The sequence below is a fragment of the Catharus ustulatus genome, chromosome 8 (genome assembly GCF_009819885.2).
Source record: "Catharus ustulatus isolate bCatUst1 chromosome 8, bCatUst1.pri.v2, whole genome shotgun sequence".
Lineage (NCBI taxonomy): Eukaryota > Metazoa > Chordata > Aves > Passeriformes > Turdidae > Catharus > Catharus ustulatus.
Window position 1 is genome coordinate 26,914,201 of NC_046228.1, and position 14,710 is coordinate 26,928,910.

Here is a 14,710-nt window from a genome sequence, read left to right on the forward strand (position 1 = left end):
AAGGAAGCACTTCCTCAGTACAGGGCATCAATCTCTCAGCTCAGCTCGTTCAAAGAAAGTTCTCCAGCCATTTGAGAACCCATGAATAGCATTCTCTAATACTACTCTGTCCTCCTTGTCTTGGGATAATTTGGAAGTACTTTTTCCTTGTCTTTAAAAGCTCAACATTCAGGATGCACATTCAGGAGTTCTGCATGTGACTCCTAACAAGGAACTTCCAGTCCACTTAAAAAAAAAGTGCGCACATCCCCCCATGAAAGGTATCATGGTTGAAAGGCTGCCAGGCCCAGCTGTAAATGTTCTGCTAATGAACAACGCAGGCTGCAGTTTAAATACTGGAAAATACTCCGTGGAGAAACCAATCATGCAGGGAGTCTGACGCTCAAACACCAGGGAGACAGAGGAACTCCCTCCAAGTGCACAGTCAGCCCACAGGTGTTCTTCAGCCATGGGAGAAGAGGACCAAATGCTACTAAAATCACCATTCAAGAGTGGTAAGAAGCAAATGGGTCATTTCGTCCAAATCTATCTCTTCCAGCAGCTGAGCAGAGCCAGGTGACTGAGACACACCAGCTGTGTGGCCAGGGAGTCACACTGCAAGGCAGTACCTGACAGGAGTTTCCCACTGCATGTGTAGGAGTGTGCCAGCTCCCAGAGTTTCCCTGCTGTGGAGCTTAGTGCAGCTCCAGGCAGAGGTGAACTAAAGCATGTGAAGCCCATCTGGATGGAAGCACAACTTCAACAGCCTCCAGACAGAGGCAAACTGGATGTGTGCCACGGCAGTTTTTGTTGACCATCTTGTAAATGAAACATAACACACACTTTGGTTACAATTATTTTTTAATGGAAAAGACTAATCAATGTTTTACATAAATATCCATTAGTGACAACAAGTCAGTTGAGTAAAGGAATACATAGCCCCAAGTTTTAAAGGCTCATAATGAATGAATGACAAAGTAGCACAATGACGACTACATGGAATTAATTGGAAGAGGTGGGCTGCACGTCAATCCCCTTCATTAAGTTCAACTGATAATCACATCAGGCTGTTACTGGAGTTAGTCACAGTGCAGCCTTCCCATGCAGCAACAAGGACACATGTGAAGGGGAAAGTGAACTCCTAAAACACCTCTCTGCCTCCAGCAGAAAGCCCTGGCTATGAAAGTACAAAAGCCTCAAATGTTTTGCTGATGTTAAAGCCCTTTCAGGGTCTGGTTTCAGATGTGCAGTCTCCCCTTCTCAGACTAAAAATTTACTTTTAAGTGAATGCATGGGATTGATCAGACAGGAATGTGTTGACACTGCAAAGTGACACCAAGGTCAGATCTTAATAACAATTTCTTTTCTACAGGGTTGTGAAAAACTCAAATCACTTTTATTCCCAGGCAGGGTGCAGGGATGAGGAGAAGGGGTCCTATTTTCATAGTCATTAAGAGCAATTTGTTAAGTGAGTAGAAGCTGCACCAGAAACTATGGAACTTCACAGTTTTTCCATGGAGCCTGACAGGCATGATTCACATTTCCACAGAACTCTCTGCACTCATTCCTACAGGCTCAAAAGGCTAAATATATGAAGAGGTATTGCTCACATTATGTCCACAGCTTCAGGAAGATCCAAGTTACTGGACCCCACTTCCACATCCATAATCACATGGAAACCACAGATTAAATACCTTTAAACTGCATCAGTGGTAGCCACAGTTTACCAAGTGAGTGTTTCCCAATTAGCATGACATCAATCTGCTGAAGGCATCTAATTCCCCAAATATTACCTTTAAATATTATGTGGCAAAGATGCCTGCTTTCCAGTGGTTTTGTTGATAAAAATTCATTATGAATTATCTAGAACTAACAGAAACACACATTTCCTTTTACAGCTTTTTCAGTGACATTCAAATAGTTTGTAAATGCTGGGGACCAGTGATCTACTGGTGCATGAATACTAACACCCTACCCTGTTCTCTGAAAGGCTCAAAATTCACAAGCAGAGTTTTGATTTAGAAGTACATTACCAATTCTCCTGTCACATGTTAGGTCCCACAAATCCATGTATTTTTCAATGTCTGGATTTCACATATTTAGCTGGGAAACGCACCAACACAAGATGCAAATGAAAGCTCCAAAGTGAGCAACTGCTCCATAAAACAAATTGCTTGCAAGTACAGCCTAAGTAAGCTGGAACCCATTGCATGAAAACACTGTAGCAGCTGAAAGAAACAGCAGCATTTCTGAAGTCACTGTCAAATGTGGTTTATTGTTCCTGCATCCCACAGCACCAGGAAGATTCTGCTTTATACCTGCACTGGCTTCAACATACTTCGAGTGACAACCCATTAAAGATCCATGTACTCCAATAACAGATACAAATTTGCTAACACCTCTAAACATTGGATTGCTTATGGTCAGTGGGTTTACATTTCAGAATCAATGACAACAGAAAGGGATCTTCTGCACCATAACTCTGTTAGATAAGGAATCTTTTTGTTAAAATTTTAGAAGAGAAAGCAGACGGCCAAACACAAAACACAAGCACTCAGCTGGCTGCAGTCACTCAGTGTGATGTGCGACTGATAGCAGGAAGAGGATGATTTCAACACTTCCAGTTCTTCACATCTAAACAAATTTAAAATAGGGTTATTCTCTGATAAACAGCAACACTTTGGGAAAAAAAACAACTATAAGATACTCTTAAAAAAAGTGATACTAACATTCCTCCCAGAACTGAGTATCCTGCCTTTTGGGGTTTGAAGTACTCCTGCTAGGGACCATTTTCATTAATTTCAAAAACAATTACAAAGAGTTATCATCAGAAAGGAAAAACATTATGTCAGCTGTAAATCCATTACTGAGGAAGAAAGAAGCTGTCTGGAGACTGACACATTAATTTCATATCTTAGTTACAGTAAGAGTTACCAAGTGTCAATCAGTTGAGAGATTTACACAAGATCAAAAGAGGAGGAATAATAACAGAGGAGAATGGTCCAAGCTGTTAAAAAGGTCTATGGGGAGGAAAATACTACATTTAAAGAAGTGAAGATGGCCATTAGCTGCCAGTGTCTGTGTTCTGTACCCCCAAGATATGTATTAGAACAGCTGAGCTAATCAATCTGTATCCTACCTGTAAAGGAGACCGATACAGCCATTTCTCATTATCTCCACTGAGTTTCATACAGGCAAAAAGGTCACAAACTGTAGGAAGGCCAAAGTCCTGAAAGACAAACCACCTTAATTACCAACCCCAAACATAAATACATTCTGATGTATCTTCAAATCCTCTAAAGTGTTCAAAACCAAAACCGATTTTTGAGTTTTTGAGATTAACGCTTTCTTCATTTAGTATAACATATTAACTTGTTTAGTGCTAAGTTAACTAGTAATTGTGAAAACATTAAAAGAGACAAAAAAATCTGAAAACTTTCAGTTAGTATTATCCAGAAGAGTTATGACTTTGGAAGAGAATGAAGTCATTAAATTTAGTAAAGCAACAAACTGTCACATAAGACACAAATGTATCAAAACTTTTGCTCACTTGTGCTTTCTTGCGCAGAAGCCATTTATCTTCTACTGGAGGCGGGTTTGCATTTTCTAGGTCATTTGAAGTCAACACCCAACTGTTCACATTTAAGGGGAGGTGGAATGGAGCCAAGAGGTCTAGGAAAGGACTCTTGAAACTCTTGTCTGCTTTTTCCCGATGCTCCTTTTCTTCTGTGCTTTCTGCTTTGTGCTCGGGCTTGGCCAGCCAGCTTGTCAGAGGCCTCTCGAGCAAAGCTTTCCAGGGTTCTGCAATCTCTGCTGAATAATCTGCTTTCTCTGCACTCACGGGTTCCCCTGGGAGCTGCTGTGTAGGGCTAAGCCAGGAACTGGCAGCAAACTTGGTCTTATCATGCTCAGGGTCTGGTACATCTCTCTGGCTGACCGGAACTCCATTTTTGTCCTTCCCATCTTTCTTCAGAAGCCATTTGCAAAGAGCCTCTTTTCCACAGTTTTCATCACACACACATTCTGAAAAGCTGGCACACACATCATTAGCTTTGCACACATCTTCCACTTTAAAGGGGGCCTGAGGATGCTGAAGAAGCCAAGCACTTACAGCAGGTGTAGTGGGTGATTTCTTTCCATCAAGATGCTCATTCAGGCACTTCAGATTTCCCAGGTTCTCAATTTCCACACTTCTGCTCTGGCTGCCACAACAACTGGTACATGTTTCAGCTTTGAGGAGCCAATCATTCAAATTGCATTCTTCCCTAAAAGGTTTAAATTCATTCTTCCATTTCTCATCTGAAGCAATACTTCCATTTTCTGTGTCAGGAGTGAGCAGCCAGTCAGAAAGGTCCATCTCTTCTTGTCCAAGGAATTCTAATTCCTCCACCTTTTCAATAGTGGAAAAGGATGAGTTGAGAGTAGAGGTGGAGTCCTTGCAACCAGGGGAATCTGTCTTCCCAGCAACATCGCACTGCTGATTGTGCAGGAGCCAGTTCTCCAAATCCTTCAGATTTCCCCAGGCTTGCTCAAAAAAGCAGACTTTGGAAGAATTCAAATCCTAGTAAAGACATTTTGAAATACATCTATTAAAACTAAAAGGCAATGTTCAGTACCTATTTCCACAGTTAGAGCTTAGAGCATTCAGCTAGTAAGTGCCAAAGCATCAGCTGAACATGAGGCAGAATGAAGAGTACTACAGAAGGTTTCATTCCCACCATATTCTGCTTGCAATCAGATACTGTGTTTTCCCCTCTGTTCAAAACTAGGTTAGTGCACAAAAGGTTTACCTGGCTGGGCTCTAACACACACTTTTGGGTAATCCATTCCTCAAGATTGGTGCTGGGAACATAGGGAGCCTGGCGCCCACCCGCAGGCCTGCTTCCAAGTAACCAGTCAGCCAGCGAGGCACTCACTGTGCCACACAGCGTCTGCTGCTGAGAGAGAATGCGTGCCTTGGTTAGGAGAGTGACTGCTGAGCCAATCTGTGCTGGGCATCAACACACACATTCAGCAGGCAGCAGTATTTCTGCACCAAAAGGAAAAACAGTGCCCTCTAATTACAACCCATAGGAATTGGCTAGTTCCAATATCAAGGAACACTCAAAAAATCTGGAAGTCACACCCCACAAACACTCTCATACTCTGTTCTTGCCTGTCTGTTCCTGGAGCAGCTACAATATCACATCACTCTGCTCACCACAGCCACTGTTACTGGCTACTCAAGCATCTTAAACACAAGGCATTACTCAAGCTCACTAATGTGCTTGAGTTCTCCTCTTCCCTCTAATACAATTAAACACATAGAGGTCAATCTTACCTGCTCACAGTTCATTAGGGCACAATTCTGGCCTGGGAACCAGGGAGAAGCATTCTCTCTCTCTGAGGTTTGCTGAAAAAAAAAGTAAAAATTAATTTAAATCTCCATTTTGTCCAGTTTCTAGGACAAATTCTACAATAAAGAAGTAAAGCACAGTTAAAATTCTCAGTGCTTTATAGCGAACAATGTTCTCAACATTTACAAATATAATGGAGAAAAATTGACTATAAAATACTACCTTGAGTCTGCTTCCTTTAACAGAATTGTGTTCAATAATACAGGAAATATGCTGCTTACATAAGAATCCCAAAATACTTTAATTACAGAAAGTGTTTACAATGTTTAACTATTGCTATCTAAAGAAAACAGTAACGAATTTTCATTCGCTGGAACAGAGCAAGAATGCAGTAGTCATTCCCTCAGCGTCTGCCAAAATACATTAAAATAACATGCACATAACTAAACTCAGTGAAAACTACATGCAGTAATTAGTAGCCACTGTGTATTTATTATACATCTAAAGTTGTATGACTCATGCACAGGATCCACTCAAGCTGTCACTAAAAGCAAAAATATCACTTGGAATATATTGCACTACTGAAAAAAATCTTGGAGGCAAGTGTTCCAACCCAGGGGAGTCCTGGTGCTTACCATCGTTTTAATGGAACCAAATGAGGTAATAGCTTGGCGAAGGTAAGATGTGTCAGCCTCAAAATTCAGGATGGAAGACTCTTCAGGTTTAAGTGTAAGACTTCCCAGTCTGAAAGAGTAAGGTGATAGGTACAGAAAGGAAAAAAAAAATACAATCTTCTTCATCTGTCCTGTTTTTGAAGTCAGTCCATTACTCCATAACAGCTTTCAACCTACTTGGCAATAATTCGGTAACAAAGAAGACTTCTGATATGGCATACAAGAAAGGAATTGCTATCTACCAACCAAGAACAAAATAAATTGCCAGCAAAACACAAGTTTCACCTTCTTACTTCAGCTGCCATCAACAACTGATATTTGAAACAATCTGCATAAATGAGTACCTCTCCTGCTCATTACAGTCCTGGTTTATAACCTCAGACTGCTTTCACATTCTTATTTCTAGGAACTATTAAAAATGTATGAACAATTAGACCAATTATTAGTTCTATTAGAATAAAAAAATCAGATTAAATTCGTAAGTTAAGTTAAACCCAACTGTGGTAACTTGCATGATAAAATATACTTACCTCTCCAGACAAACTGAGATCTGGTTTGCCAGTTCGTTACTGTAGGAACGTTCCAGCTGATGAATAAGGCAATTGAACTGTCCCAAGTACTGCGTGGAAAACAAAACACACGTTATTGTTTCAGCTTCCAGCATTAAAATTGAGCCAGTACTTGCAGGACAAGGTTGGCTTGAAAATGCCAGTGCAGAGACTGACAACCAGGGCTTACCCAGTAGAGCTGCTGTGCCTGCTGCTGCAAGGCCTCCTCCTTGAGCTGCTGGATGAGATCCACCTGCTCGAAGAGCCACACCTCACGGCTGCGCAGGCATTCCAGCTGCCGGCTGATGTGGCTGTGGATCTTGGCCTTGACCTGTCAGGGAACACACACCATTTCTACATCTGTCAAGCAGAGTGAGCATACCTGGGCTGCCCTGATTGCAAACTACTGTTTGTCAGTGGCAACTGGAATTTCTGGAGTGACTTATTTCTCAAAAATTAATCACAGTCACCCACAACATCACATGGCTCAGGTCAGTAAGAATTCCATGGGTACCTTTAAAGAGGTATCAAAGAATAATGTTATTTGTTATCTCTCTCTATTCTGATGTTTCAATCAGCAGCTTTTGGAAATTCTGCATGTCTAAGCTAGTAATACAGGAATACCTTTATCAAGAGCATGGCCAAATGACAGCAATGTGTTTGCAAATTGCTACAAAAATTTCAGACCACCATGATAATAGTAAAAATATTCTGGAATAATAAAAAGCTTAATTGAAGCAATGTTAGTTATTAAAAAATCTATAAGAAGTAATTTAAAATTACCTCCCGCCAGTTTTCTTTAATCTGCTGTTCAGCTTTGACAATTCCAGATATAGCTGTTTCCAAGTCCTTCTTTGCTTGAAGGCACTTTGACAGAGTCTCACTGCTGCAGGAATTTCTATTTCTGTCTTGTGGTGGACTCATTCTTGAAGTGTTCCTAAAACACAATGGAAAAAACGATTTCTTAATGGTTTCTCTTCCTCTTTAACAGAAGAGGAAGGGCATCATATGAAGAACCATCTGCTCTACTTCACTATAAAGGTGAACAAAAAAGCCCCCAAGACCCTACCAGATGCAAGTTTTCTAAACATAGATAAAGCTCTCCTCCAGAGGCAACAACGGTCTCTCAAACACTTCAGCCCACAGAACTTGCACAATCACAGGAAAACCAACAGATATTTGACAACAGCTTTAACCACAGAAGTTTAGGCAATCCTCCCCTGCCAGTCACCTTCCTCCAGCTTTTATGTCTAGCCAGCAAACTCCAGAGCTGAGGGGCTGATCCAGAAAAGGTTCAGCTGGGGGAGAACAGCCTGACCAGGGGCAGGAAATATTTCAGCGATCTTTTTTTCCTCTGCAGGTGAATGAGCTGGCTCCCATAAATGAGAAAGTCCCACACAGTTGCATCAACTGAAAACCCACATGTTGCTACAAAGATCACTCTTTACTAGGCTGGAAAGGCCAGAACTTTTAACAGCTACCTATTATCTTGTCCTGGTCACAGCTGTGGTAGCTTAGTTTCAGCATAGTCTCAAGTAGAAGGGGCTCAAATACAAAACTGCTACAGAAGTTATAATGGTAAGGATTCTGCAAGTAAGGGGAAAACGAAAGTATGAATTTTTAGTAAAAACAGGAAGGATCAGTGTAAGCACTTTTCCTAAACAGTGGGTTATTTTGTTCCTCAGAGTTTGAATTCTCCTGCCAGTTTAGTGGGATTTCTGAAGCACTAAACATTCATAGTGTTTGTTCTATTTAAAACAAGTCCTCAGCAATGACAGCTATGGAAATTCCTAGCAGACTTAAAGCGTACACATGTTCCAATCTAAAATGTCACAGATTTTACCACTGCTCTGAAGAGAACTGAAAGTGGTTTTGAAGATGACAAGATAACCAAGAGCTTGTGTTACTGAGCGGATATTTACTCTGCAACTTCCAAGTTCCATGATCACATAGACTGCAACCCAAAAGTCCTTCTACAGCCAAGATCTACAAGACCTATACAAAAGTGTTTTACACAGGAGAGGGCTAAGAGTGGCTTGCTAGTGGAAGGTGATAGAAAAAGCAATGTTCACCGTGGGGCAGGAGCAGAGGCTGCACCTCCCTTAGTTCCCTCAACACCAGGGCCTTCCTGTCTCTCCAGCACCTCCAGACACGAGGCCAGGCACAGAAGCCACCCCAAGACCCTGCACACAGCTCAATACCATCCTCACCATAACATCTCATCTTCTGGCAACTGCAGAGCACAAACACAAGAGAACTCTAAGGTAATCTTTAAGTTTATGTTATTTTGCACCAAATCAGATGGTGCAGAAGTCCAAAATACATCATTCTCCATGCTGAGCTATGAAACCAGTTTTGTCCTGTTATTTGGATGCCCCAGATTGTTCACTTTCACTTCTGTAAGGTTTCATGATCTTCACCATGCTAGCAATGCTCAATAAAAGGTAAGCTAAGCTTTTTCTCACAGCACTCCCTAGACTTTATCTTGCTTTTCATGTACAGCCTGCAGAAGTAGGAGCCAACAGTGTAAGTGGGAGCCCTAGCTCTCAGATGTAATCTAACAAGTAGATGACAGCAATATACCCAGCCAAGAAAACAAGAATATTAGATACCTTAAAAACTATAATATATTCAAAAGTAAATTTTAAAAAAAAAATAGTTATTATTTCATTTTTATATTCTTACAAACAAGTCAAAGTCTGAAAGGCTAAATAGAACTACCATATTTGCTCACACAATAGATAATGTACTTACAGTAGGTTAACATAATTTTCACAAGAGTTGTTATCACACTCTGTATTAGCAACTTCGTAATGGCACAATTGAATTTAAGAAGCTTACAAACACTTCTCTAATGATCTCTGAAACTACTGTTTGTTGCTTTTCCTTCTTTCCACGATTACAAGAGACTCGCTCCAGAATGTAGAGAGAAAATGAATGCTGCCTTCCTCCAGCCAACCAGCTCCTGTTAAAATGGCTGTTCTTAGGCTTTGTGGCAAATAAGCCAGTAAAACTCACATGTTGAGCATGAGATCCAATCCACCCTTCTTTTCAATTTCCACAAGCCTCTAACAAAACTAAGTGGGTGCAAGCACCTATTTCCTTGCCTCCCAGTTACTCCCAAATAGCAAGGAGAATTTAAGACGATTTCAGGTCACATGCTCTGAAACACCCGCGATCACACACTTCGGCTCAACAGTAACGAAATACAATTATTTCTGCAAGAAGACAGATGGCTGCAACACACAGTCACCTGCCCTGGCCATTTCCGTGCCATCAAACAGTTTCCAAGCACACGGGGGTCCCCACCAGCCCCCGCTATGTGCCTCACGGGATGCAAACCCCAAGAGATGAGCTCCACTTACTTTCCGCGCTCAGGAAGCAATCCCGCAATGTCCTGTTTATAACGCGGCTTCCATCCCCAGGCACGGCCTCCGGAATGCTTTCCGGAAGGCTCCCAGCCCTGTAAATTCCGCCCCAAGCCACGGCTCCCGGGAGCGGCCCCGCGCTTATCGGGGCGGCACAGCCCGCGCCCCGCCCCGGCCGAGCCGAGCCGCACGTCGGCAGCGCCGGCCGGGCCGGACCACCGACCCCGGGCCGGACCACCGACCCCGGGCCGGACCACCGACCCCGGGCCGGACCACCGACCCCGGGCCGGACCACCGACCCCGGGCCGGACCACCGACCCCGGGCCGGACCACCGACCCCGGGCCGGACCACCGACCCCGGGCCGGACCACCGACCCCGGGCCGGGCCGAATCGCGTCCGCTCCGCCCGGCCTGGCTCCGCTCAGCCAGGACACCGAGCGCCTCCAAACACCCAACTAGTAGTTCAAACCGCGAAACCTCAACGTTTTGCAACAAAACCGCTGTTTCTTGCAACTTCAGAATTGTGGCAATGTGCCTGCTTCATGCAACCACAAAGCAGACCCGAGCACTGAGGCATCCAGCGCGGATGCAGCAGCAAAGCTGCAGAGCTGCGAGTCGATGCAGCTGCCGAGCTCAGCCTTCCGCCCCCGGCCATGCACAGCCAGCAGTGAGGCTCCCCACCCAGCACCGAGATCTGACACCGAGCCGCTCGGGTGCAAATTAACTCCTGCAAGGACCAAAGTGACTCGCACACATGCACAGTTCTTGTCACATCTACTCTCGCTTCCACAATTTCACACAGAGCTGAGGAAAGCACACAGAATGGCCTCGGTTGGAAAGGACCTCGAAGATCATGTTGCTCGGATGCCTCTGCCATAGGCAGGGACACCTCTTACACTAGACCTGGGAGCCCAGAGCCCCATCCAGCCTGGCCTTGAGCACTCCCAGGGATGGGCCACGCCCGTGTCCTTGCCAGCGTGTAATCACTAAAAATGTTATAGACATGAAACCAAAGGAGCTGCCTCAATGGTAAGGAAGATGATATTATTGTTCCTAATAGTAAAATAGCAAAATAACTACCAGTTTTTACAGGAAGACTTTTGGCTCGCTGGAGAGGTGTCACCACAAGACCCTGCAGCTACAACTCCTGGTCACAGGTGCTCTGTGCAGCCTCCTGGCTGCCCACACTCCACCCCGAGATGTTAATTCCCACAGGTCAGAAACAGCTGGACAAGAATAATTTTAAGCTTTTAATAAAGTATCTGGTGGCTGGGGAGCAGAGTGGGAGGAGGCAACCCTGCCTCTTCTGCACAGTCTGCAAACAGGCCGGCAGGAAACTGGTTCTACCAGCTTTTCACCCTCAGCACAACAATCCCGCTGCCCTTGGGAAAAGCATTGTTTTCCATCTCAGATGGAAAAAACAGGGCTGTGCAAAGCCCTTGTTGAGGAAAAGCTTCTGAAGGGAATGAAGCCTCCCATTGAACAGGCTCTATTTATAAATGTGGAATGACTTCTTCCATTTGGCAGGACAAGGCTGCTCCAAAAGCCTCACCGACCTGTCTTTACGTGGCTTTAAACCAGCTGGCTTGCTTGAACTGAAATCCCCATGGATTTCTATCCAACCCAAAAAAACACTAGTTCCTCTTAAGAAACTCTCCCAAATTAGGTAGATGGGAGTTGTGGTCAGGGGGTGAAGTACTCTAAGTACACGAGCTGAATCTGGGAACTTCCCATTTACATCCAAGCATAACAAGCACTTTGTACAGTGCAGCATCAGCATTACGTGCCAGTAATGTACGGAGCTCCTGCTCCTACTAGGGGGATTATTTTACTCCAAAAGAACTGTATAACATCCTATCTTTAAATCACAAGACATGTGAAGAAAAATAAAATAACCTTTAAGAGTTTCGAGTAAGGGAAAAAGTGACATAAACACCTTAAGAAATAGTAACAGAAGTGCCAGGTATTACATTTTCTAAAATTCAGGTAGTTTTCACCTGTCTGCACAGTATATAGTCTGTGCCACAGACCTGAACACATGCGACTACCTTTTCTGCCTGTTTTAGCCCCAAAACAGCCTGGCCAGTACACAAAGCAGTTGTACTGAGACACCCTCACAAGAGATGGGCTCTGAACAGTCACAAGTCACTGCTGTGAAGAAGTCTGATCACCATTTTATTCCGTCTATTACAAATATGTATTTTATGCACAAGCAGCATATAGCTGAAATCACAAAGTATCTGAGTATGAAGGCCTGAAATCTCCATGCTATAATTACTGACAATACCAAAGAAGATACCCAGAGTGGGGTAGACACACACTTATTTTAACGCAGCTTGCACATTACAACGCATCTTCCCGAGGATTTCACTTAAAAACCCTTCGGAAAACGAGTGACAGACGCTGGTTCTGCCCGAAGCACAGGGCCCCAAAGGCCCCACGCCAGGCTCCGGCTCCACGGAGCCCAGGTTCTGCGCTTGCAGCGGGATGGATGAACAGCGATTTTACATGGCTGACAGCCTTTTCCGCTGCCCTGACTGCAAGCCTCATCCAAAATCAGGGGAAAGGCAACCTCGTTTCTCTGCCAGCTTTTCTCTTAATCCCAGACATAAACACCGAGTTTAAAGCTGTCAGAATGCTCAGCAAACTCCCGGAAGGTTTCTGGCTCTCACCATTTACCAGCATCGAACAACACACGTCTGACAAACTTCAAACAAACGCGATGTGGCACAACCCCGACCATTCCTAACCCAGACATTTACTGCTTATATAACCTCTGAGAAGCGCAGCTGCTAACAAAAGACTTTGCCTTTGCAATCAGAAACGTGGCTTTAGGAGCGCTCGCGGCACAACCTCTCCGGGACACCGAGGGTGAGATCAGTACAAAACCCCGTCTGCTGTGAGCCCTGCGCCGCCGAGCGTCCATTTCCCGACCGACCTGAACGACCCAGGCCCGGTGCCTGACACTTCCCACAGCGCGGCACGCGGTGCCTTACGGGATGCCTCACGGGATTCCTCACGGGATTCCTCTCGGGATTGCTCTCGGATCCCCCTCAGCGTCTCCCCCGCCCTGCCGGCCCCGCCGCCGCTCACCGCCGTCCGCGCGCCGCTCCCTCAGCCCCGCGCCGTCCGTCCGCCCGCGCGCCGCCCCGCGCGCTCTCGCGAGACCGCCAGCCCGCGCGCCCCCTGCCGGCACGGCGGAGCGGCTGAGGGAGCGCTGAGGGAGCGCTGGGGGAGCGGCTGAGGGGGCGGCGGGGGTGCTGCTGCTGCTGCTGCTCCTCACGGCAGCCAAAATCCGGGAATCTCGCCTGACCCGGCTCGGCAAATCCTCGCTGCACGGAGTGTATCGTGGGGCGAGCCACCGGTCCGGGTCTTTTTCGTGTCCACCGGAAATTCCCCACAGTACGTGGCTCGGTATGGCCTTCCGCGGTACAGGGTTTGGGTTTTCCTTTCCGCAAGTGTGAAGCACGGCAGAGCACCTGCCAGTACCGCCTTCCGCTTTCCAGCTGGGAAAAGGATCCGGTTGCTGCTCGCTGCCCGCGCGCTGCAGCTGCCAGGGGCGAGCCGGGGACCCAGGGTGCGGGTTCGATCCCCACGGGGCCATGCAGGAGCTGGACTCGACGATCCTTGTGGGTCCTTTCCAACAAACAGTGTTTATTCTGTGATTCTGTGAGAATTCAGCCCTCCCGTGACCACCCAGCCAGCACATTTGTGAAGTGCTGCTTTTTGTAGGTGTGTGCTTGACAGAGAATGTATGGGGGCTTCAAGCAGAAAGGACTCCAAATGGAAATCTAAGCAGGTGGGTACATGTGGTAGCTGAGTCACAATTTCCTACACATTTCCTCGTCTGAGCACAGACCAAGGAGCCCAGGTCTTCTGAACAGGACCTTACAAGTACAAATTATTCAGCGCTGACACAAGAGAAAGTAGAAGTCAGCCACCTAATCCCAGATGTGCTGTTACCTTAGGAACAAGCGTTTCAGGTATTTGGCTTCCTCGTCTAAACACGTAGGAGACACAGGGTGTGTTATATAATCGTCCTCTGTGTACTTGGATTTAAGAGGAAAAATAATACCAACCCTCTCTGACCTTGGAAAACCAGGAGTGCCCATACACCTGTTGTGTCCCCCCTGCAGTTTCCCAGCAGGACTCTCCCGAGGAAGAAAAGCTGCCTGTCCTGGGCAAGCAGGCACAGTGGACAATGACAGGTTTCTGTCATGTCTTCCACGGTCTTGACCAAGGCAATATCAAAATCCAGATGGTTCTGAGAGCTTTTTTGTTGTTGCTTCACACAGTACACTTTCTGTGTGGATTCATTGTGGTTAAGGTCATGCCTTCCTAAGAGGATTTGCTCTTTGGATACATCTTCCATCTTACCCCTAAAGGAATATCAAGGGTAAGGAACCACAAGGATCTTTTAATGGTCTCTTTCCTCCCACCCATCAGTACACACTGCTCCTCCCTCAGCCATACCCTTTGCCATGCCAGATGTGCCTTTTTACACAAACCTGCATAGTGGATCAGAAAAAGAAATTTAAAATTACATCAGCTTAAGCAAAAGGCAAATTGGTGGTCTACTAAAAGACAGGCAAAAGGTTGGGTAGAGATGCAGTTTTATGGGAAAATAGACAGTATAATCTGCTCATGTTAAAACGGCAGCAAAGATGGAGATGTAGTGGGCAGTTCCTCAGCACTGGATGAAACTGTATCAGCGTTCACAATAAGTCTCCAACCAGAGCGTGAAGAAAAGCATTTTGGATGCCTAAAAGGAATCTAAAGACACATCAGAAATAGTTAATTATGAT

General features: G+C 45.2%; 1 protein-coding gene across 5 annotated transcripts; it reads right to left on the reverse strand.

Annotated features, from left to right (window-relative positions):
• Nucleotides 1-822: 822 nt before the first annotated feature.
• On the reverse strand, nt 823-13,041 carry NCOA4 (nuclear receptor coactivator 4). Of its 5 annotated transcripts, none has more exons than XM_033066616.1 (10): nt 12,999-13,041; nt 7,321-7,474; nt 6,728-6,868; nt 6,520-6,608; nt 5,951-6,059; nt 5,300-5,371; nt 4,770-4,913; nt 3,530-4,540; nt 3,119-3,208; nt 823-2,613 (listed from the first exon to the last, which is right to left on the reverse strand). In XM_033066616.1, the coding sequence occupies exons 2-10, from the start codon at nt 7,459-7,461 to the stop codon at nt 2,608-2,610; spliced, it is 1,803 nt and encodes a 600-aa protein (XP_032922507.1). In that variant the 5' UTR covers nt 7,462-7,474; nt 12,999-13,041; the 3' UTR covers nt 823-2,607. The 5 variants fall into 5 exon arrangements, with proteins under 5 accessions (XP_032922507.1, XP_032922504.1, XP_032922505.1 ...); XM_033066613.1 differs by having other exon boundaries at nt 4,770-4,916; XM_033066614.1 differs by lacking the exon at nt 12,999-13,041 and adding an exon at nt 12,902-12,988 and having other exon boundaries at nt 4,770-4,916.
• Nucleotides 13,042-14,710: the final 1,669 nt, after the last annotated feature.

What these genes read in the sequence shown, in the direction of transcription:
- NCOA4 (XM_033066613.1), bottom strand. Translation starts at nt 7,461, where the DNA reads ATGAGTCCACCACAAGACAGAAATAGAAATTCCTGCAGCAGTGAGACT. An exon ending in ATCTCAGTTTGTCTGGAGAG is followed by an intron (nt 6,060 to 6,519) that starts GTAAGTATATTT and finishes TTACTCTTTCAG; the next exon opens with ACTGGGAAGTCTTACACTTA. An exon ending in GTGTGTTAGAGCCCAGCCAG is followed by an intron (nt 4,541 to 4,769) that starts GTAAACCTTTTG and finishes TGTCTTTACTAG; the next exon opens with GATTTGAATTCTTCCAAAGT.